The sequence below is a fragment of the Gordionus sp. m RMFG-2023 genome, chromosome 1, assembly GCF_954871325.1.
Source record: "Gordionus sp. m RMFG-2023 chromosome 1, tfGorSpeb1-WG-v2, whole genome shotgun sequence".
In the NCBI taxonomy this organism is placed as follows: Eukaryota; Metazoa; Nematomorpha; class Gordioida; order Chordodea; family Parachordodidae; genus Gordionus; species Gordionus sp. m RMFG-2023.
Window position 1 is genome coordinate 82243404 of NC_088775.1, and position 19874 is coordinate 82263277.

General features: G+C 26.1%; 2 protein-coding genes across 2 annotated transcripts; one reads left to right on the forward strand and one right to left on the reverse strand.

The window, feature by feature from the left end:
- Window positions 1–8447: 8447 nt before the first annotated feature.
- LOC135931862 (nuclear cap-binding protein subunit 2-like) lies at window positions 8448–9625 on the reverse strand. The gene is made up of 5 exons (XM_065469167.1): window positions 9547–9625; window positions 9280–9461; window positions 9096–9234; window positions 8616–8688; window positions 8448–8568 (listed from the first exon to the last, which is right to left on the reverse strand). The coding sequence occupies exons 1-5, from the start codon at window positions 9574–9576 to the stop codon at window positions 8558–8560; spliced, it is 435 nt and encodes a 144-aa protein (XP_065325239.1). The 5' UTR covers window positions 9577–9625; the 3' UTR covers window positions 8448–8557.
- Window positions 9626–9960: 335 nt separating this feature from the next.
- Window positions 9961–18031, forward strand: LOC135931017 (T-complex protein 1 subunit gamma-like). Its single transcript, XM_065467866.1, has 14 exons — window positions 9961–10010; window positions 10053–10114; window positions 10153–10203; window positions 10249–10311; window positions 10358–10454; window positions 10496–10616; window positions 10663–10849; window positions 10995–11144; window positions 12215–12429; window positions 12562–12660; window positions 15638–15824; window positions 16191–16331; window positions 17135–17275; window positions 17681–18031. The coding sequence occupies exons 1-14, from the start codon at window positions 9980–9982 to the stop codon at window positions 17792–17794; spliced, it is 1659 nt and encodes a 552-aa protein (XP_065323938.1). The 5' UTR covers window positions 9961–9979; the 3' UTR covers window positions 17795–18031.
- The last annotated feature ends 1843 nt before the right edge of the window (window positions 18032–19874 follow it).

The following is a 19874-nucleotide window of genomic DNA, read 5'->3' on the forward strand; positions in this document are numbered from 1 at the left end:
GCCTTACTAGCTGAATAACTATGTTTATAAGATTAACTATGGTTGATATAGTCCCAAAAAATGCTATGGATGCTCTGCATTATTTATTTTAGATTAAATTCCTAATGTATTAAAAGGGTTTATAAACTCTTCCCATTAGTAAACTAATAATAGAACATTCTCTTTTTTAAGAAGAATAACAGAGGCCTGCAGAAGTACCATTTGCAGGGCACGGCCCGGATTTTTTTTAAAGACTATTTACGGCCCGGCCTGGGTTTTTTTAAAAAAAATTTTAGGCCCGACTCGGCTTTTTTTAAAAAAAATTCAGGCCCGTCCCAGATTTTTTAAAAATAAATTATATTTATTTTTGATTTTTATAGCTAATAATAACGATTTTAAATATAGGCTGTTTTAAAAAATACAGCCTGGATTGGGTATTTTTTAAAATAATTCAGACCCGGCTTGGGTGTTTTTTTAAAAAAATTTAGGGCCCGGCCCGGGTATATTTTAAAAAAATTAAAATAATGTCCGGCCCGGGGCCGGGCCTGCAGGTCACTGAAAAACATACCAAGAAGTACAACATATGAAAGTAGATTGAAAGGTTTGGATCTTTTAAATATTCATAGGCATTTGACGACAAGCAAGGATGAGATAATTGAAAAATTTCAATCACAACGAAGATTGGATTTTACATTGTAAATATATAACATACAAAATGCAATTATTCCTAAGTAACATTTTGTGCAAAGGCTCAAAAATTCAAATTTCTATTTTGGGTCATTTAAGTGATTCTTTACATATATATAATTCACATTGATTTAAAATTGTGTATTAGAAATAGTTATTAGCCTTATAAATTTATGCTTGATATTTTTAAAAAACAATAATATTTCTTAAAAATTTGTATTATCCCCCCCCCCCAGACCATTACGCGCCTGCTATAGACGCATTTTTTAAATCTAAAAAATGAATATTTTTGTTGAATTTTATATAAAACTATAAAACATATGTGTATTAAATTTAAAACTGTATTGTGTGCTAGTGTTGAATGATTATTTAGTCATAGTTCATACTTTCTGATCGTCGCTCTAGACTTGGGGATGACAGTATGGAAATGTTATTATTATTGTGATACAATAAAAAATTAGCAAATTATATATTGGAAATTAGTCATTTTTTATTTGTAGAAATAGAGATATGTAATAATATTTTTAAAAAAATTATAAAGTAGCTTAAAAAGTAACTTTAGCTACTTTTTAAAACGGTAGCGTTAACGACAGAGCGCTACTTTTAAAAGTAGCTTTTAACAGCATTAATTTAATTATAGGACTATAATTCAAAAGTTTGTGGAGCTTAGAAACAACAAAGAGGTGGGGCAGGGGATAATATTTGCCAGTTTAAAAAATCGGCGCCTGAGAATTAGAATATTATCTCCACTTATAATTTTGCAGGAGAGTAATTTTAAAAATTTAAATTTCTATTGTTTTTAATAGAATGGTTAACCTAGTATCGGATTTAATGTTATCTTATAAATATTTCGGATTTTTAAATGTAAAAAGAATGATATAAATAATAAAAAATTGATTTATCTAAAAAAGTTATTTTTGACAGAATAGAATAACCGAATTCTCATCCGATGAAATATCATAATTCCTTATTTGAAAAGAATTTTTTTAACCTAAGCTTTCTAACCTTATTTAATGAATTAAGTTGGAAATCAAATTAGTATCTCTACCACCCCCTCCTCCTTCTTAAAATGAACAAACTTGATAGCCTTACAATTTTATCATATTTTTGTTAGCGATAAAAATTAATTAAATAATAACTTTTGGATTTTATATTCCATTCCCTTCCACATCTATACAATTATTCTTAATAGAAATTAATCATGTTATTAGATTGCTGAGTGTGCCCCGTTCGAAAAATTATATGATTTTTGTAAATGCAAAAAAATTGAATATAAATGAGTAGATCCTTTTAAAACTAATTACTGAAGTCAAATAAATTTTTCTAACATTTTTATTTGCCAAAAAAACCCAAATAAAAAAAATTTAAAAATCTTTTCTATTTCCGTCAAAAGTATTGAATTTTTTTATTAAGAATAAAATTTATTACATTTTTTTACATTTCCAAATACTCATATTAAATATGAGAGTCATTGAATCAATGAAACAGAAGGCCCAAAAATACCTCTCTAAGTTGGCAACTCCGACTTAGAATCGAGGATCCAACGAGAGAACCACTCGAAGCTTTTCCATCAAAAAATATTAATCAGCTGCTAAGCAACGCTATGTCACGCCATTGGTCTTATCCCTTGACATATACTGCAGATAGAAACCTGAAATTGAAAAAGAATAAGCTTAGGATAGAAAATCCCAAGAGGTTGGAAAGTATCAATTGCGAAACGGTAATACCCTTACTCTCAAACATCGTTCAACTCCAAAGGTCCCCCCTCTTTAAACTGCAAACGTTGTAGAGGCAAATTCATTAGACATTTAAAGTGCAATACTATAGCCAGGGCCTTAAAATCTGAAATGAACTCTTGAACCTATTGGATTATAAAGTTCCTATGGCAAACGATTAGATGGTTCTACCATCCTTGAAGGAGGAATTCCTTACCTGTTTAACATATGTTGATCCCTTCATCCATTCCAATATAAATAGAGATGCTCTCATAGACGTTGAGTCGAGTAAACTCGCTAAATGCCATCCCTATCTACCAACTAAATATTCTTATCCATAATCGCCACGACTTTGACATCTTTCGACTCTCAAGCCCTAGCCTTTTTTAAAAAAGTTAAGGAACGGTCTCAGCTCGAATTGAGGATCCAATGACGGTATCTACCTACGTCAGAAGATGGCTCTAAACATAGTAAAAAATAGTGTTGTTAAATAGCTCAATTTGAGCCGATTTTTAAAAACGGCTAACTCAATATATCATTCAGAAAAATATTACGCAAGCCTGAATATTTTGCTCACATACGGCACAAAGTTTTGAACATCTATTAGCGAAATCTCAAGGCATAGGGCAATATTTTTCTGGCTAAAATGTGAAATTAGCCGTTTTTAAAATTCGGCTCAAATCGAGCAGTTAAACAACACTAGTAAAACGTAATTATTTCAACTTTATATTATCAATAAACGAGGTCCCATAAATAAACATCCTACATTGGGATACATTTTGAACTACTCAGCTCGGTAATGGATACATTGACGAAGCCGCCTTGATTCCTAATCGAATGAAAGGAAAATAATTAGAAAAGAAGAATGCTATATTTATATCTACTTCTTATTAATTATGTTTTTGTTTAAAAAAATGTTTTCCATATTATAGATCTCAATATTGTTTATTGCTTACATTCTTATCTTACCATATTAATTAATTATGCTTTTGTAATAAAAGTTCTGCCATTTGTGATATGATTTTTACTGTTTTTTTTAGGAAAAACTTCTGTAAATTATTTTTCAGGAGCCTTACAAGAATATTTTATATAAATGCACATGTTATATATATATATACCCTTGATTGTCATACGATTTAGAGTGAGCTTTAAATATAAGTTTATTTATATTGTGTTAATTTATTATTATGAAAATAAAACCTTATTTATATCTTTTTTAAATATATTTACCTCAATAGTCAAAAGTTGAGAGATGTATTTTACTTTTGAGTTCTAGTTATCAATAATCATACATTCAAAAAGTGTAATTTAATTATTATGCATTTCTTTAATTGTTAATCGGTAAAATAAAGTGACCTGTTACTACAAATAGCCTCAAAATATGCTAAAACTGTAGTTATAATATATACCATCATTGTGTATATTGTTTTGCGGCTATAAGATAATATAATGGAAAATGTATAAATTAACTTTATTTTTGTTAAATAATAATATATAACTAAATTGATTTAATATAATTGATTTTCTTGTTGAAATAATATTCAAATGTTTTTTTATATAAAATTAACTTTTACCAAAATTTATGTTTATACTTATAAATTGTGATAAACATCATTATTTTATACATAAGCGTGACAAGGGGAAATCTCCCCCCTTCGGAAATTTATCACTTTTTGTGAATATCATTTTAAGCTAATAAAAAATATCCCCCTTAGTCCTCCCACTCCCTGACCCTCAAAAATGCATGCATATAACTATAACAATAATTTGAAAGAAAGAATGTAAAAGTTAATATATTTTTATAAATATATTCAAATTTATACATTTTTGGAGAAAAGCATATATCATTGCCAAAAATGCTTTTAAGAAATATAATATAAGATAAGTGAAATGTATTATAATTATTAATAATGGATCCATAAAATTACTAAATAATATAATATATCAAAAATAATTTTTTATAATGTGAGTAATTTTATTTTATTTATCTTAAAAGTAAAATATAATTATAAACTATTGATAAAATTAAATCATAAATTAAATTTAAAAAAAAGGACAATACAAACAGTGGAATATTATATGTAGTGGATTTACAGTATATTTAATTTTATCAATTATCATATGACATAGCGTAAATAATATGAAGATTAATTTTTAATATTTTTAAAAAATAAATAGATGGCGTTAAATATTTGAATGCAAATTGTTGCATATTTATTATCAAGAGGATTGATTAATAAAATTTGTTAAAATATTAACTGTAATAAATTCTCTAACTGTCTAATATGTCTGTAAAAGGAGAATTTTACCTAGTTTTTGTAACTAATTCTATATAATAGAGGAATATCAACTATATGTCTACTTACTTTTTATAAATAAATTTCTTATAGGAATAAATTATTACCATGCTTTTATATTAATGTATATAAAAGTAATTTATTATAATTTATATAAACTAATAAAAATATATTTCATATTTTTTAATCCCCCCCCCCTAGGAAAATCCTGGCTACGCCTATGATATATAGCAATATTGACATGATAGGTGATGCTTAAAGTTTATGTTTTATTGACGCTTATTAGTGACAGATAATTAAAATTTTCTAATATTGAAATTTATGAGACAGATAATATTATAATTTAAACTCTTTCAGACACTAACCTTAAAATTAAAATTCGATTCAAAATTTAATTTCTAAAATCAAATTGGCCTTTTCATGCGGTATGACTAGATTGATTGACATCTTGATTTTAGATTTTCCCAATAGTTCATAGCCCTTTGGCCCTTTAAATGAGGAATGACAAATGTCCAGATTGCATATTTGGTAAGGTAGCTAAAAAACTTGTCTAAGATGTGTCATAGCGCACTTTATTCCTTTCTAATTAGAATTCTGACCTTTGGGGCTAAAGAAGTCAAAGAGTGATCTTTATAGCTATTTCTATTTAACAGCTAAAATTCTGCATTCATTCTTATTTTTTTTTCTAAAATAAATAGAATTTAAGTTTTCTACTTGTTTAATAGTTTTTTTTCTTCTAGGCTGTGCAATTTCATATATTAGTATAGCAATATTATATTGTAACATGTATAATTTATTTTAATAAATTAAGTTGGATATCAAATTAGTATCACTAATACCATCACATCCTCCCCCCTTTTTGAATATCATATTCCAATCCCCTCCCCATCTAAGATAACTAGTATACAATTATACTTGTTAGAAGATAACCATAAATAATGTCTATTTACATAAAAATAAAATCATGTGAATTGATTGCTAAGTGTGTTCCGTTTGAAAAATTAAACGATTTTGGTAGATGCAAAAAAATAAATATATAAGATCCTTTTAAAACTAATTACTCAACTCAAATAAATTTTCTAACATTTTTATTTGCCAACATCAACCAAATAAAAAATTTAAAAATATTTTAATTTCCCGCTAAAAGTATTGAATTTTTCTATTCAAAATAAAATTCATTGCATTTTATACATTTCCAATAAATACTGATATTAAATATTAGTCATTAAATCAAGGAAACAGAAGGCTTACAAATATGGCAACTCCGTTGCACACTTTAAATCGAGAAGTCAACGAGATGACCATTCACAACTCTCCCTCATTTCTGCAGGTAGCGGCTACGTCCATCAAAAAATCTTTACCAGCTGCTAAGCAACGTTGAGCTACGTACGCAATACTTATACCTTGACAAATACTGCAGATAGAAACTCTGAAATCTTAAAAGAATGATGATAACCTTTGTAGAGAAAGTCCTATGAGGCTGGGAATATCAATTGGGAAATGGTAATACCCTAACACTGTATTCTCTGTCAAACATCGGTCAACTACAAAGGTAGCCATTCTTTACACTGTAAGTGTTGCAGAGGCAAAATCATTAGACATTTAAAATGCAATGCTATAGCCAGGGCCTTAAAATCTGCAGTGAATTCTTAAGCCCATTGGATTATACAATAATTCTTTGGAAAAGGGGGGAATTCCTAACCTGCGATTTCTCACGTGTTGATCCCTTTGCCCTTACAATTTAAATAGAGATGCCATAGACGTTGAGACGAATAAACTCGTTAAATATTAGCTATCATTATCTACCAACTACATATTCCCATAATCGCCAAGACTATAATATCTTTTGACTCTCACATCTATCCTTTTTTAAGAGTTATGGAACTGGGTCTTAGCTCGGACCAAGGATCCAACGAGGTTTACTACCTACGTCAGAAGATGGCTCTAAATATAGTAAAAAGTAATTATCTCTACTTTATAATATCAATAAACGATACCCCGTAAATGAACATCTTATACTTGTGATACGTTTTGAACTACTCAGCTCGGTAGTAAATACATCGACGAAGCCTACTTGATTGCTAATCCCAATGAAAGGAAAACATAAAAGAAGACTGCTATATTTATTTCTACTTCTCATAACTGAAATTCAGAATTATGACTTTTTCTCCTATATTCATTGTTTAAAAAAAAAATGTTTTCGATATTATAGATCTTGATATTGTGTATTGCTTAGATTCTTACCAACTTACCATATTAATTAATGCTTTTGAATTAACAATAAAGATTTATCATATTTATATATGAACGAACATGAAATATAAAACAATTGTAAATATAAATAATTCAAAATATAATTTTAGGAATCCAAACTATAGAAAATATCGGTTTAGGATAAAAATAATGGCTCATGATCATGAATCATGCTGAATGTATAAAAATAATATTTGCTCGATTTAAACTTTTAAACCCAGGCTCAAACTTTTTAGCATACAATCATAGTAGAATTATATAAAGGAAAGATTCTTTTTAAAAAATGTTATTTTATTCTATAAAAAATAATGAATCGTATGAAATATTTTCACAGCACCATGAAATAGCAATATACTAAAATTTATTAATGGAAAGATTTATATATACATATATGATGTCTAATAAAATATTATCTATAAGATGAGCCATTTTTATTTCTTAAAATTTAATTTTTTTTATAAAATAAAACAATAATAAATATTATTTTTAAAACAAAATAATAAAAAACACAAAAAAAAATTTCCCATGATTCAATGACTTAATAATTTTCTACTTTTTTTTTAATTGGTAAAAAATGGGTTATATTTATTTTAATTTTAGAGTTGTTAAATATTTGATATATTGCTTTAATCATTATTTTGGAACAGCAAATTATAAAATAAAGTTCATTAGATAAAATATTTTAATTATTAAATATTGAATTATGAATATAAGATATTATTATTCCTTTATTATATTTTATTATAGTTTCTATTTTCTAGAGTTAAAATTATTTTTAAAATTAATTAAAGGAAAAAAATTTTTTAAATATAAAACTAAATGTTTGTTCAAAGATTTTTTAAAAAATTAAAAATCTTTTACAATATTTAGCCAAATTTTTTAAAATGAATTTCTAGAATGCTTTTGAATTTCAAAATATTAGATAGCTTAACAAAAAAACTTACCACACTGTTTTTTGCTGTTTAAAAATTTATTCATTTCAGAAATGGTGGCTTTGTTTTGCTAACCTATAATTTCTACAAGTGAAAGATTGAAAAATAAATCTTTAATGCCTGTTCTCTGTTATTTCCAGAGTTGTTAAAAGATACTTTTTAAATGGATCTAGATACAGATACATTGTCTAAAATAATATCTAGATACAGATACATTGTCTAAAATAATATCTAGATACAGATATTTTAATCAAAAATCTATGTAGATACAGATACCACATTTTTATATCTAGATGTATCTAGATCCTTTAACAACTCAGGTTATTTCTATATAAAAAAAGTGTAAGATGTAAAAGATAAAAATAAATAAAATTTGCATAATTTAAATTGAACTAATATAATAGGTTAAAAAAAATGATAATTTTAAAACAGATTATCATGAGGTTCTTCCTTATAGAAATAAGTATTAGTTCTTATGCATTTTGGAATAATATTTATTTATTTTATTATACTAAATGTATATAAATATAAGTAAATTGTGTAATGATAAAAACTATAAAGAATATTTTAATATTAAACACATATTAAATTTTATTCATACATTAATTACAGATATATATCTATGGTTATAATTTACCAGAGTATTAACAAAGAATAAATAAATAAAATTTATCAAAAAATGGATTTGTTCTAATCAATTGTAATCTAAATAAACATATATAAGTGAGGGTTATAAAAATTAAAATTTATACTTATTTTTTGTTGCATTATTTTTCCAAAACCTCCTCGACCTGGATCATAATCTATTCGATATTCATCTCTGACCTATTATGATAAACAAAATATTATCTTTTTGAATAATGTGTTAAAATAGTTTGCAACTTTAAAAATATTAACAAATGTCAAAGTTGAGCACTAATTAAAAGTTCTTAATTTGGCCTTTTAGTGTGGTCTCTGGAATGGAATTCAAAATTTTATTATATTTAAAATAATGTATTCACATATTCTGTAGAAATAATGACTTGATAAGGTTTATCATATAAAAGCCTTTAATTTTATTTAAATTATTTATGTCTAAATATTTTATAAGCTGGATAATTTGTTTTATAGCAAATATTAAAATAAAAAAGCCATTATTATCAAGTTTCAAATAAAAGTTAAAAAAAGTTATTCATTTTGTAAAATATAAATTATTTTAATTTTTATATTCGTAAATGTAATTTGCAAATTACTTGGCCTCCTGTTTTTCCTCTGCCATATTGTCTTCCCTCTATAAATCCTGCATCCCAATCAGTTCTTACAATTCTATCATCTAATCTGGTTCCATTTATAAAGCTCATAGCATTTTCTGCATCTTCTCTGATATAATATCTTGACGATAAAAATATTAAAATATTTTATTTAAAATTATATTACTCAACAAAACAAAACCCACAAGGTGTTTTCTTAACACGATCTAATCCCATTACGACTCTTTTCAAATCTCCGCATTTGCTAAACAATTCGTATATTTGCTCTTCAGTTGTATAGAATGATAAATTTCCAGTATATAAAGTTGTAGATTGTCCTAAAAGATCTTCCAATTCATTTCGATCACCCTTTCAAAAAAAAATAGAAGCATTTAAACTAATTAAAAAAATAAATATAGATTTAAATAAAAGCAATCATTAGCAGTATTATTACTGGGAACTTTCGATCTCGATATGAAAGCATTTAAAATTTTAATGCGTGAACGTAAAAATAAGAGTTTCGAAATATTTAATTTTTGATAATTGAAAGTTGTTAAATTAATTAATTTTTAAGTTAAAATTAATATATATTTTTTAAGTATTTATATTTTATTAGAATATGGTGCTTATTATTTGCATTCAAGGAATCACAAATGTGAACTATCCAATTTAAAATAACTATCAACATATCATTAGTCTATAAACTTACATCTTAAATTAAAATCAAGTCTTCTGTCCTTGATATATAATGTAACAAAATATATTCTTAATTATACTTCAAAAGTTGTTTCAGTTTAGCCATTCTCCATCGGACAATGTTTAGGAGTAGCCAACGAAATTTAAACTTCTATTAATAACATTTCAAAAAATTCATTCACATCCGTCTCATGGCTCCTCACACTCCATTTATAATAATCAGTTTTAAAATATTACATAATATATAAAATGTTTTATCATTAGGTCAAAATACAAAAAGAGAGTCTGGCAGGAAAGTACAAATTGAGAATATTTCAGCTGCTAAGGTTATATTTTTTACTTTAATTATTTTAATTTTATATAGATCGTTGCAGATGTTATTAGAACATGTTTAGGACCAAGAGCGATGTTAAAAGTATATTACATAGGTCTTAATTTTTTATTCCTTCTAAAATGTTAGATGCTCATGGATCCTCAGGGTGGAATAGTAGTAACTAGTGATGGCAATGCTATATTAAGAGAGGTATTATAAAAAATCTAATGCTTGATACTAATTGTATTTAATATAGATTGCTGTAAAACATCCAGCTGCAAAGAGTATGATTGAAATAAGCAGAACTCAAGATGAAGAGGTGGGTGATGGCACTACATCAGTTATTATTTTAGGTAAAATTTATTAGGATGATATAAAATGATCATTTTAATAGCTGGAGAGTTTTTAGGGGCATCTGAAGTTTTCCTAAACCAAAATATTCACCCAACAATTATTATATCAGCATATCGTTTGGCTCTTGATGACATACAAGAAGCCTTAAACAATAAATTAAGGTTTTATATAAATATTTTATGTAATATTTAATTTAAAATTATTTAGTTTTTCTATCAATATAAAAGATCAAGCACAACTTTTAAAAATTGTAAAGAGTTGTGTAAATACAAAATTTGCTGGTAAATGGTCTGATTTGATTTGCAATATTGCCATAAAAGCTGTTAACACTGTTGCTCTTGATCATAATGGTACTAAAGAGATTGATATTAAAAGATATGCCAGAGTAGAAAAGGTGAGCAATTTTTGGTGATACAAATTGTATATATTTGTATTTTTTGAAAATATAAATTATATTTAATAAGATATATTTATCAAGAAATAAATTTAAAAATATTAACTAATAATTTACATTAAAATAACCTGATAAAATTATTTAGATTGCTGGAGGCTTAATCGAAGACTCACATGTTTTGAATGGAATAATGATCAATAAAGATACTACTCATCCTGAAATGAGGAGAAAGATAGTTAATCCAAGAATCCTATTATTGGATTGCAATCTTGAATATAAAAAGGGTGAAAGCATGGTTTGTAAAACTTAATTACACTCATAGATATGTCTATTATTTAGTGATATTTTATATTATGTATTTACCCAATTTTGAATTAGAATATTTATATTAGAAACTGGTTGTCAAACCTATTGATATTTATATTTTTCACTTTTAATATTTAAAATTTTAAACAGCCTAGTTCCTATTTTTGTTATTTTTGAACAAATTTATATTGATTTGTTTTTGTCTAGAAATTCATATCAGTTCTTTTTGGTTCACTATGGTTTTAGTAAGTTGTGAATATTATAATAATATATTCTACCAATTCATTCAAAATACTGATAAAAAATTAAAGAAAGTGAAGGTGATTTGGTTTTATTATAAAACATAAATTAAAAACAACAAATCAAGTAAAATAATAACCACATCTTGGGATTTTTTTAAAAAATGTAATTTTAAACCATCTTAACACTATTAACGTTTCTGTTCTCTGCTTTCAAAATATATGTGTCATAGTTACAGTTCAAAAATTTGTAACAGTTAATTTCAGTTCAGTTTGGCACCATTGATCGATTTAAATTAATTTGTTCTCCTAATTGTATATAAATCTTCTTTTATTTACTCTTTTTTTAATGCTTTTAGAATTTATTACAGATGTGCTGATATCACTTTTTGATACTCATGCCAATACAAAATATTTTTTAAAAAATTGGTTTATTTGAACAAAAAAATAAAGATCATTCCCAGTCACACTTCCTTTTTTCTTGACTATAAATTTTAATTGAAGCTTGTAGTCAATTTATTTTCTAGTATGTTAATTCTTTACAATAGAGTTAATTTTTGAATTTTTTCTAAAAAAAATAAAAACTGAATCAATGTTTAATCAGTTTTTGGTCAAAAGTAGAATATTAGGCTTCAATAAACAATTATAGAGTCATGTTTTTTTTTCTTATCAAGTTCAAAAAATATATTTCTTGTATTGCTGGGTTTCCTTCATAAATAACAAGTCCCGTTTTATTTGGATCAAATAAATCAGATTGGACCTGGGCCTAAAGAAAATAGCAATTTAAGGTTCTATAATATATAATACACAACAAAAAAAGACAAATATGGAATTCAACAAAGAACAGGACTTTCAAAAAATGCTAGAGCTTGAAGAAGATACCATAAAGAAGGATTGTGATAAGATTCTCGAGTTTAAGCCTGACATGGTGTTTACAGAGAAGGGTGTATCAGATCTTGCCCAACATTATTTGATGAAAGCAAATGTAACCGTATTAAGACGCCTCAGGAAAACCGATAATAATAGGATCGCCAAGTTATATTTTGATTATTATAATATTGTTTACTAACTTTAATATATGTGAATGTTTTTCTGATTTTATTGTTAACCTGAGTTACTACTTAAAAATCAAGTGGTCACATTTTAACGTTTTTTTATATTTTACAGGGTGTGTGGTGCCACGATTGTTAATCAAATAGATGAAATCCGTGAAGAAGATATAGGCACTAAGGCTGGTCTTTTTGAAATGAAGCAGATTGGCGATGAGTATATAATTTATCTTTTTTTAAAAATTTATATGTTGCAAATTCAAAAATATTTTTTGTATACTACTCAATTTCAAAGAATTAATTTATCAAGAGTAGATATGCATCTGATATTTAAGTCATTTCGGTTCTATACCTATTCTTATTATATTTTTTCAGTTAAATTTTAATGTGTTACACACAGGGATCAGGAGTGAACCGTTAAACCATTATAAATATCTGAATCGATATTATTATTTTTTGAATGAGTAAAAAGAACCTTTATAAAAAACGGTTAAACCGGTTCAAACCAGTTCAGTTTTTATATTTTAGAAATGGAAATAATTTGAATATCCAGAATTATATAAACTTGCTCTTATAGTACTGGCAGTTTCCGCAACACAAGTTTCTGTAGAAGGGGCTTTTTTGGGGCTAAAATTTGTGTTATCGTCACAACGAACAAAAAGGAATCCATTTATGTTAGAAAATATATTACTGATACGTTCAAATAATATATTTAAAAATGAGTTATTTTGAATCTTATATTTTTTATATATAATTTATAGATGCAGAAGATGGTGTTGTATCAATAAAAAAATTTTTTAACCGTAATGAACCTTTATAAACAGTCGGGTCCTATTTTACACATTACAATTTGTTTATAAAATATTTTTCAATAATAGATCAAAATCAGAGATTTACTCTGATACTTAATGTTTTTTTCTAAAAAGTTGATATTATTTATTTTGCATTTTCCGTTGGGTCAGCACATTTAAAATATAACTAGACATGGAATAAAACATTACAGACACCTTCTGGGAAGTGAACTTGAGGGAAATTAGTGGGGCACTATCGAACCTGGAATGTTCTGATAAATAATATTAATTTATTACATAATTTACTTTTTTTGTTGATTTTATTCATTTTAAATAATAATAACATTATCTGTTAAATTTAACCATATGTAAAAAAAGATATAGGATTGGGAAAACATAATTTATTTTGAAAAAAGAAAAAGAAGGTTTTGAGATTTGAAGAGACTGATATTTGCCTCAAAAGATAGCAATTTGGGTTAATGGTAAAATTTTTAAAAAGGATCCACGATTCCCTTGATTTGAGAATTTTTCTTACTACCTAAGGCCTAAAAAATGTTTGCATAGGGGCCTATATAAATATACTGAGGCCAGGCCTTATTTTAATAAATACCTGGGCTTTATATTTTAAATCGCCATTATTATCTACAAAAACTAAAAATAAATATAATATATTTTTAAAAAATCCGGGCTGAAAATGTAAAACTCGGGCTGGGCTGAAAAAATCCTAGTTGAACTGGACCGAAAATTTTTTAAAATAAATCTGGGCTGGTCTGGGTTCATTGTTTAATATTTGTTTTGTCACGTATTTAATTAAATTACTCTGCTGGTACCACCTGGATCCTTTTATAAATTTGGATTTCATTGGATAATTCTATATTTTTGTTATAATAAATTCTTTATCATTTTTGGAAATTTGTGTAAACTCCAACATAAATATTTAGATTATCCCAACGCGTTTCGTCGATTTTTTTTTACTGTTCTGTTTCCTAACCCCGTTTTTCCCGTTATATTAATCACCAGTGGTATTGACATTGACAGGATACTAGGCAGTATTGGCAAAAAAATGTGGTATTAAGATGGTGACATTGCTCAAAATAAATCTAATCTAAATTATCAGAGTTGTTAAAAGATACTTTTTAAATGGATCTAGATACAGATATATAGTCTCAAAAGTTATCTAAATACAGATACAGCGTCTAAAAAGTTATCAATGTATCTGTATACAGATACATTTTTTATTATGCTTTTATAGGTTTGCATAAAGCTAAATTAATATTATATTGTGAAAATTCATGAAATGAGCTAAAAAATTTATTGACGCGATATAACATTTATCAGAATATAACTAAAATAATGATTTTAATATAATATATAAAAATATATGATTAAATAATTATAAATAATTATTCGATTTCAGTAATAAAATATTTTCAAAATTTTGATCATTTAGGCATCCTCGTTTATCTGTAAAGACATTTTTAGCAACCTAAATAGTCTTTCCACAGGGGTGCTTGAAGGAATTGTAGTGTTATACTTAATAAATAACAATTTTATATCAGGGTATTCTTTAAAAATGCTAAAATCTCTACATTCATTTTTGAAAAAATTATTTAAAATTTGTTGATTATCAAAATTTAAATCATTATTAGAAATTATATCTACTGTAGGGTACTGAAAAAAATCTGAAATTAAATTATTTGTTTTTTTGGCAGGTTATTTGCTTGCAGTCAGTTGATGACTTTGATAATTCACCAGCTTATCTTTGTATCAATTGTTTTTTATTAAGATTTTCTTCCATTTGCAACCATGTCCAATCAAGTTTAAAAAAAGGGTGGAGCATGGTTGCTATAATATTATCATCTTCAAATAAGGTCACAATAAACCTAGAATTATTAAATATTTTTAATTTATTATATTAATTTACCTATCCTCAATCCCTTTAAGTAAGGCATCTAAGAGTGGTAAACAGATGAAATAATAAAATAAATTTTACAGTCAAATATTTTTATTTATAATAAAAAAAGGGGTATATAAAATGTATCTTAAAAAGTATCTAAAACAGATACAGATACCTCTAAAAAATATCTAGATACAGATACCTTTCTAAAAAATCTATCTAAAAACAGATACTACATTTTTATATCTAGATACTTTAACAACTCTGTAAATTATAGTCGACAAATTGTTTATTCTTTGATCTGTTTATAAATTAATCTTTATTTATTTTATTGGATCTAATCAGGCGTGAAAATATATATTATGTAAACAATCTTCAATTTAAAAAAAGATTATTTATTGTTCCTCGAAGCATAAAATCAATTTCATATACAATAATGAATACCCTACCATTTTTGGACGTTATTCATTTTTAAATATAAATATATCTATATATTGACAAAATAGGTACTACACATACATAGTGGATTGTCACGACCCTAAAGCATGCAGCATAGTTCTAAGGGGTCCTAGCAAGGATATCTTGAATGAAATAGAAAGAAATTTAATTGACGCGATGAGTGTTCTTAGAAACGTTATGTTACAATCTAAACTCGTTTATGGTGGAGGATCAGTTGAGATGGCTTTATCTAAGGTACTTTTTAAAAAAAAGCATTCCTTAATATTTTTCGATTGCAAGATGTGTTTGCAAATTTAATAAGTTGCTCGACTTAAAAATTAAAAGAGTCAAGGTTTTGCTTAATCGTCTCTGTTAGTTAAAAGAAATAGATAATATGATACATTAATAATGTTTCAATGCATTTTGTCTATTTTTGGCACTTGACCACAATAAAATATTTTTCTTTAGATATATCTAGAATTTAAATGAACAAAATCGATGTAATCAGATTTGCATTTTCATCGTGTTGGTTTATATTAATTATACAAAGAAATGGAGGGAGGGAACGTTAACTTTATTTTATTAAACTAAACCCAGATTTTTTAATACTTTTATCTTTAGATTCTATCAGATAAGGCTAAATCTATAATCGGTATCAAACAGTGGCCGTATTTATCGCTGGCCAGATCCTTGGAAGTTATACCTAGAACTCTTATACAAAACTGTGGAGGCGACGTTATACGAACTATGACTAACTTGAGAGTATTACATTTTTTAATATATATTATTGGGAATCTGAGTGATAATATGGTGATGGTTCATTGTGATTTCTCTTTTTACAAACGAGTTTGTATATCTTTATATTTTCAGATCCCAGGATAGAAATCCTTGTTTTAGAAACCTATTTTTTATGATTTATATTTACTAATCGATTTTTATATTTTAAATGACCAAACCTATTCATGATCTTTGCCGTTTCTATCATCCCTCTCTGAAAAATGTTAGTCTCAGGGCTTCCATTCAATAAGTTATCAGGTACAGTTACAATGTAACCTTAACCTTTAATAGGCTGGTGTTTAATAAGTTGTTACCAAGAAACATCTCTGTTACATTTTGGTGACTTGTGACTTCATCTGTGTCGAACTTAATTCCTATAAATATTGATAAATACTTGTATTGAGATTACTATACAGTATAAAACAATACTAGGGCAGAATATATTTAAATAATTTGTAATTTTAATAAATTCAAATATCTGGTCAACACTTTACCACACTAGTATCGATATTGGTTAAAATTAGTATTGGAGTACCTCATCTCTTATAAAAGTGAATGTGGAAAATAATTTTTAAATCTATATACATTTCTTGTAACAAAAGAAATAATGCTCAACTTGTTACTTACCTAAAAAAGTAATGCTTACCATTATTACTTAATTATAATTAAATATTTATTACAAATATACAATAGCAATAATAGTTTTTATGAAAAAAAATAAAGCTCTTCATTTCATCATTATGAAATTATACACAAAATACAATTTCACAAATATAAAACTCATGAAGGCCAAGCATTCGATTTCCGATGACCCAGAAAGCCAATTCTATGGTATAGACGGTGAAAAGGGAACAGTTTGCAATATTAAAGCACTAGGAATATACGAACCACTAGCTGTTAAACTTCAAATTTACAAAACTGCCATCGAGGTAAATGCATTTTATAGGAGGTATAATGTAAATTTTAGTTCCACCAAAAGACAAAGGAATGAATAGTTGAGTAATGGCTGAAAATCAGCTAATTCTGCTCGATCTTTTGGAAGGCTCATGCCGAATAAAGCCCGTTAAGCAGAGATGCGAATTAATTTATTTATGATTTTCAACAAAAAAAGTTAGGCTGAGATATTAGCTTTAGGTTTAAAATTAGATTTTGCTAGTTAAAACCCAGCCATAGTGACAGAGATTCAATTTTATCAAAATGCTTAATAAAGGTGATTTAATATAGTCAGATAAGATGTATACAGTTTTAAAATAAATTGGGGTATTTTTACCTATATAAAAATCCATGTTTAAAATTATTACGAACATTTTTGTACATATATAACATATTTTAAGACTGCCATATTGTTGTTGAGGATTGATGATATAGTAAGCGGCACCAAAAAGGAGTCTACTATGAATGAAAAGCAGCAAAACGCACCTCCTACCGAGGAGTCAATGAAAGATTAATTATACAACCTATTTCAATTTTGTTTATTAGTCATTGTGAATATTCATTAATTTTTATTTGTAAATCATATTTCGAGCTCAAATATTCAGGCTATATGCCACAACGCGTTATTAATATTTGTGGAGATTAAATATTATGTTTTTTGATATACAAACTTAAAACATTTACGATTCATATGTTTGTATTTTTGTTATGATTTTTTATTTGAATATAATAAAATTTACTATGCTTTTCTACAGATTTTAATAATAGTAGTGTATGTTTAGATATTTGTGATAAAATCTTTTTTTAAATTAGGGTTATGCCGAGATTTTAAAAAAAATCGATCCGATATTTTTATTGTTTTTGGTTATTTTATGATTGTATTTATAATTTTTTTGTTTAATAAATAATTTCTTAATAAATAAATGAAAGGAACCATAATACGGTTTATTTGTTGTAATGTTTAAAAAATTAGTTAAAAATTTTACACTATTTGTTATAATATCTGCAACTAGGGACTTTAAAATATGTAATGAGTCACAGTGTTAAACGGCTCGATTTATCCAATTTTTAAAAACGGTTAACTCAATATTTTGGCCCAAAATCCATTATTCGTGTTTATCGATTATTTACAGAGGTGTTTAACAACTTTACATTCTTCCATAAATATTGCAAATATTTAAAATTTGATTATTTACTTTATATTATAAGATAGAAAATATTGTGTTTTTATGACATTGGTTCCAAAGATATATGGTAAAAAAAACAATATAAATATCGGATCGGTAAAAATTCGTGGATCGGCACACCCCCAAATTAAATTTATTAATGATGATAAATAAATGATATTAATTATTAATGAATTTATAAATAGTTTTAAAACGTGACATAAGTCATTTATTTGTAAATTGATGAATGTCTTTAGAATAATGTTTTAAAGATTAAAGGTTTTTTCGTTATATAGTTTATATTTCCTCGAAATATAAATAAATTCCAAAAAAATTTTTAATGCAAAAAAGGCGCCCACATTTTGAGATAAGGAAGGATGGAAATGGAAACCAAAAATTTTCTAATATTTACTAATAACTGTTTTGTATTAAGAAGTTTCACGTGTAGAAATTTAAATATGCTGAAATAAATAGGATGAGAAGCATAGGTATGTTAATATTTGGAAATTGAATAGTCACGCAAAGCCAATAGTAATATCAGTAACAAAAAGATAAGCACTACACATGGTCCAAAAAAATTTTTTTTTATTTCCTTCATATTTTTTATTTTAATAATTGTGATTGATTATAGCAATATATTTAACATTTAAAAAAAAATATGTGGAGAATATTTTCATACAATGTATATTTTGAGATAATATTTCCTAATTGCATTTCAAAATATTGATTTATCACATCTCTAAACTAAGAATTTTATACATTTAATTATAGCTTTATTGTGTTAAATTGTAATACAACAACCAACTATATTTATAAATTAGACAATTTTATTAAAAATCAAAATTATATAACTTCATGTATATAATCATTTTATTAAATAAAAGTAGGGCTAAATCAGGAATTGGTGGAATCCTCTGTTTTTTAGGATAAAAGAATAGTTAATTTTGAGACTTTTAAACAGGAAGAATAAGTTGAGATATCAAGGCACATTGGAACGGAGAAAGTGCACTTATGTGTCAATCAGGTGAAGTGGAATAGGGTGGTACTCCGGTAATGACATGTGGCTAATTCAGATAATGTTATATTTTATAAGAAAGTTTGGATAAAATGAAGATGTGGGTTTTTTTTGAATAAAAAATCTTTCAATTTGAAGTTAAAAATGGTTGTGAGACAAAATTTTTTGTCTGGAACAAAATCTCAGGTTATCAGGAAAAATTGATGTTAAAAAAATATAAAAAAAGGTGGAACCATAATATAATAGTCGGAAATAGTGTTGTTAAACCGCTCGTTTTGAGCCGAATTTTAAAAACGGCTAACTTAGTATATTTTGTAAGCCTTAAGATTTTACTCATATATGGAACAAAGGTTTGAACATCTATTAACAAAATCTTAAGGTTTAGGCAATATTTTTGTGGCTAAAGTATTGAAT

Coding starts and splice junctions, on each gene's coding strand:
- LOC135931862 (XM_065469167.1), bottom strand. CDS start 9,576: ATGCTTTCATATCGAGATCGAAAGTTCCCA. Junction 9,462..9,546: donor ATCGAGATCGAAAGTTCCCA/GTAATAATACTG, acceptor TTTTTTTGAAAG/GGTGATCGAAATGAATTGGA. Junction 8,689..9,095: donor GAGGAAAAACAGGAGGCCAA/GTAATTTGCAAA, acceptor TTATCATAATAG/GTCAGAGATGAATATCGAAT.
- LOC135931017 (XM_065467866.1), top strand. CDS start 9,980: ATGGCTCCTCACACTCCATTTATAATAATCA. Junction 10,115..10,152: donor AGAATATTTCAGCTGCTAAG/GTTATATTTTTT, acceptor AATTTTATATAG/ATCGTTGCAGATGTTATTAG. Junction 10,617..10,662: donor GCCTTAAACAATAAATTAAG/GTTTTATATAAA, acceptor AAAATTATTTAG/TTTTTCTATCAATATAAAAG.